General features: G+C 37.5%; 1 protein-coding gene across 8 annotated transcripts; it reads right to left on the bottom strand.

The window, feature by feature from the left end:
- Positions 1–1200: 1200 nt before the first annotated feature.
- LOC109828555 (glutamate synthase 1 [NADH], chloroplastic-like) lies at positions 1201–3410 on the bottom strand. 8 transcript variants are annotated; one of them, XR_002243747.1, is made up of 6 exons: positions 2889–3410; positions 2663–2743; positions 2373–2510; positions 2191–2294; positions 1527–1590; positions 1201–1341 (listed from the first exon to the last, which is right to left on the bottom strand). XR_002243747.1 is itself a non-coding variant. In XM_020395524.1 (5 exons), the coding sequence occupies exons 1-4, from the start codon at positions 2978–2980 to the stop codon at positions 1577–1579; spliced, it is 237 nt and encodes a 78-aa protein (XP_020251113.1). In that variant the 5' UTR covers positions 2981–3410; the 3' UTR covers positions 1201–1341; positions 1527–1576. The 8 variants fall into 8 exon arrangements, 2 of the variants coding, with proteins under 2 accessions (XP_020251113.1, XP_020251112.1); XR_002243748.1 differs by having other exon boundaries at positions 2373–2471; XR_002243749.1 differs by having other exon boundaries at positions 2668–2743.
- Positions 3411–4528: the final 1118 nt, after the last annotated feature.

Below are 4528 nucleotides of genomic sequence, written 5' to 3'. Positions count from 1 at the left end.
TTGTCGCCCCCCCAACTCCTCCACGACACCACCGTCGCCTGAGAACTCCGGACAACTCCGCCGCTGCGATTTGTATCAATCAACGAATGAGAGACTGGAGTCCGATCGAAGCGGAACCGGAGGTGAGCGAATGAGAGAAGATGAGAGGAGAAGGAGCATATATTTTGTGCGTTGAGGAGAGAGAATGAGAGAAGCGATACAATAATTTTGTTATTAGAGATTAAATATTATTATTACCTTAATTGATCCAAAAATATCTTAATAGTTGGAAAAATCTTTTTCAGCGAGATATTTTAACTAGACCGGTACGTATCTAAGATCCCTTAAATAAACCCCAAATTTTAGAAGACAGTTTCTTTTTTAACACAATTTTATTGAGAGGTACAGGTAAGATTTGATTGGGTTATAAAAGAAGAAACATAGATGAAGATGATTGTACACGTTTCAAAAAAATTTAAGTTTGTTTCCTATTGTTATGATTGTTGTTGATTGTTTCAAATGTAATCATCAGTGTCATGAGATTTGTGAACAGATTTGGATTGTGGAGTTGTAGATTGTTGACTGTTTCAAATGTAATCATCAGTGTCAGTTCAGAGCGAACAAATTGTTGATTATTTGATAAGTTTTGAGATTTGTATCAATCAGCTTTATCTGCTTATTGTATCCTTCAAATAATGCAACTCCTTTTCTTGTAAGTAATGTGTCAGCTGGTAACTGTTCAAACATGCCGTGGTAAGTGTTCAAACAAACTGGTAAGTGTCCCAGGCAACATGCTGTTGTAAGTAATGTCAGCTGGTAAGTGTTCAAACAAGCTGGTAAGTGTCATACCTAAGTTAATAAATTAAGTAATTAACATATCATAGTTATATCAAGAACACAATACCAAATAGATGTAATTCTGAAGAAAATGAAGGCATTGAACTTTCATAAGCGTCCAAATTATGAATTGTTGAGATATCAAGAAAGTGTTGCGTTAAGCACATAATTCCCTTAAGAAAGTGTTACATATATAAATACTTCAAAAGAACACCATAAGCGAGCGGATGCATTCACTTGGTAACATTAAAAAATTTGTCCATCAGTTGAATCATAATAGATTTTCATACAAAAATCTGGACAAAGAAGCCGCTACTAGTTCTGAATGAATACATAAATGTCATCTCTCTTTGCTTTGCCAGTGCTCTCTTCATATTGGCATACCCTTGGGGAATATCTGATCCTTAATCCACATGTAAATGGGCACCAGGACATAGTAGGTTGCGGCGTTGGTACCCAAAATGAAACGCAAGAGGAAGGAAATTGGATTGACAGGCTTCTTCACATCCTCAACTTTTGACCCATCTGCGCAGAGATGACACAAATCAAACTCAATAAATCCAGATTAAACATGCAACATAAATCCTAAATGGGGATGTAGTTCAATAAGAGGGAACAAATAAAACAAAACACAACTTGTCAAAGTCCTCGCTCATAAGAAAACTCGAGAACTGAATTTATAAAGGAAAACAGCCAACACAATTACCTACAGGGATCAAGTTATATATCATCCGCTTAAGGCGGGATTCATTTCCTTTTTCTACAGATAAGACACTGCACCAAAAAAGAAGGGGATTAGAGTGCATTCTTCCAATTAATTTAATACAAGTGAATCCAACAAAATGTAATTAAGATTTAATAACTGAAACATTGCAACAGGAAACAAACAAAACAACCATTGTTGACGCAATGTTTGTGTTATGGTGAGATAATAAATATCAGTATACTCAAAGAACACTACACAGGGTTCTGTATGTTCAAATATGGAGCAAGAATTATGCCTGCATCATCGACCATCTTCATCGGTCTGAATATCATATAAGGTATTTAACATCTTATCATGTCTGTTACTTGCATCACATATATCAGATAAGGTATTTAATACATGTGCGTTAATTTTTTCCTTCCTCGCATTTTCTATTAATAACATGAATTGTGTCTCTGTTCCTGTCCCTCTTTTCCCGTTAGAAAAGAAAAAGCATAACGGCAAGCTGACACTAATGATACACATACTGTGGCTTACATGTAGTAGTTTGTACACAAAAGGACAACAAGTTCTCATACCATGAAAGAAAAAAAAAACATATGGATTACAGCCTGTATTTAAATGTAACCTGTAGGACTTTATTCACAAAAATATTTAAGTGAACCCACCAGAATCAGAAGAGCTAGCATCAACAATGGGTAAAAGTTTCTTCATCTCATCCTTTGACAATCCCAGCTCTTTGCACTTTAGAAGACCCTCACGCGCCTTCATCCTGAGAAAAGAAATGAGATTCAATTATTTATCAGGCAGTTATCTCTGCAAATATGTTTTCAGTGCCTAAAAACTTTACCAGTTAACATTGCCTCGAAGTGTGTTAATCTCTCCGTTGTGACCCAAGATGCGCATGGGCTGAGCACGATCCCAGCTAGGAAAGGTATTTGTTGAGAACCTAGAGTGTACCCGCATAAGAGCAAAGCAACTCAATAATCTGTCCAATAATTTCTTATATCTTTAGCTTTCATGCCAATTAAAAATTCATCTGAATATCCAAGATCATTTTGCATCAAGGCACTTAAAATGAACTAGGGATTCTGCCTATCATCAGTGCCAATACAAAGTAATGTGGAAGCCCTAAGCTACCTTACTATATATTATTCTCTTTCCACCTCCGTATTGGAAGCTTCCTGAAGTACAGACCACAGTGAACAGTGCAACGGGATTCTGCAACACGTTTATTATTCATCAACTATTGAGACCTTTCACCGACTTACCCAAGGCATCCATACCCAAATTCAAATAATATTCAATACAGCAGAACAGAAGGAATACAAACTTGGATGCCTTTAACCTCATTACTTAACCTTACTTTTGTTCTGCTACGAGAGACTTCTCCAAGCAGCTTGCTGTTAAATGCAGACTGTGCATTAAGAAGAATGTAAGAGTATTTACCAGTGCCATATAACTTGTGAACCTTTCATCACCAAGATCAGCATAATAGTAATTCTTCAACTGAACTGGCTTCAGTTGTCCTTTGTAAACAACAGTCCTGCAAACACAGGAAATGAGTGATTCAACTGCAAAAGAGTTCTGAGCACAATCCAACTGACCAAGATATTAGAATATCAGCAGAATAAAATATATAACAAAGAATAACCTGACTATAAAATTTAGTTGCAGTCGTAGAAATGCCTAAAACAGATGTAATCTACAAACTAAAATTGACAACAATTTTCTGTCAGCTACTCAAATAGTCAAAGGAAAAGAAACACAATAACCTGACTACAATTTTTAGTACACAAATAGTGGTGCTTCAACAACAATCAATCTACACCCAGAATCCAAATCCCCATCTCCATAGTCACCAATTTCAGCAGAACCAATCAAAGAAAGAAAAATATATATATATATATATATATACAGCGCCGATCTCATACGGATAAGTGCGTACGCAGTTCCACGGCTCCTGGGTTTTTTTGCAAAAATCGCCTGTCTTTGGACAACAGCCTAATCCTTCCTCTCTCTCTCTCTCTCTCTCTCTCTCTCTCTCCAAAAAAAGGACCCCGTCCCAAATCCATAATCCTCCTCCTCCATCAAGCCCCAAAATCCCTCCTCCGTCGACTTCCCTCGAGCTCCCCCAAATCCGCCAACTCCGACGACTTCACCAACTCCGCCTCCCTCCCAACATCACCCCCCATCTCTAAGTGAACTCCGTCGATCTCCCTCAAGCTCTCTAAGTGAACTCGTCCAACTCCGCTAACTTCCCCCTCCTCCGGCGACTTCCCCTTCCTCCGCCGACTTCCCCCAACTCATCCGACGAGAATGTATCCCTTTTCAGGTTGGAGATTGTATTAGCCTGCTGCAACTTGCTCGTGAGCTTCTATATCCGACCACGGCTGATCTCCCTCGAGTTCTCTCTCGAGATCCCCCAACTCAGGTAAGGATCACGCACCAATTTCTGGTATATTTGGTTTATTTGAATCTTCAGCCGTAGCATTGTTATGGAATTAAAGCAAAGCTAATACATGTTACTCCAAGCAAAGCTAATACAAAATTAAAAAAAACTTGAATAAGTCCTAATGGGGTCTTGAACCCTGAACAAAAGACTAAGAAAAGTTTAACATTCTTTGAGGATTGCATTAGTTAACCTCAGAATGTAAGAGTACAAGAGTGCATATAGTACGTCCAAAAAGATGACTAAACATTTTATAGTTGTTTTCATAAAAGAAGAATTTGCTCGTATTCCATTTTCATACATCAATGTTTAAATCATAAACCTCTCCTTGCTCAAATTGAGTTCAGAGGTATATTAATATCAGTTTATCACATCCAATTGCATATGAGGTTGTGTAAGCCAAACAGATTTAGACACCTACACATCTTCAGAAGTCAAAACTGTTCCAAACTCTTTTTAGGTTATTTGTTTTCATCAAATCACCAATTAGAAATTTCTCAATAAATAAGGCGATTTTGCTGTATCTAGTCCCATAGGTTCTTGTAGTTTTGTTT

Source organism: Asparagus officinalis, unplaced genomic scaffold (genome assembly GCF_001876935.1).
Source record: "Asparagus officinalis unplaced genomic scaffold, Aspof.V1 AsparagusV1_Un2352, whole genome shotgun sequence".
NCBI classification, from domain to species: Eukaryota; Viridiplantae; Streptophyta; class Magnoliopsida; order Asparagales; family Asparagaceae; genus Asparagus; species Asparagus officinalis.
This window is presented reverse-complemented; position numbering and strand designations above follow the sequence as displayed.

What these genes read in the sequence shown, in the direction of transcription:
- LOC109828555 (XM_020395523.1), bottom strand. Translation starts at nt 3,015, where the DNA reads ATGCTGATCTTGGTGATGAAAGGTTCACAAGTTATATGGCACTG. An exon ending in TCACAAGTTATATGGCACTG is followed by an intron (nt 2,472 to 2,971) that starts GTAAATACTCTT and finishes GGTACACTCTAG; the next exon opens with GTTCTCAACAAATACCTTTC. An exon ending in CTTCGAGGCAATGTTAACTG is followed by an intron (nt 2,295 to 2,372) that starts GTAAAGTTTTTA and finishes TTCTTTTCTCAG; the next exon opens with GATGAAGGCGCGTGAGGGTC.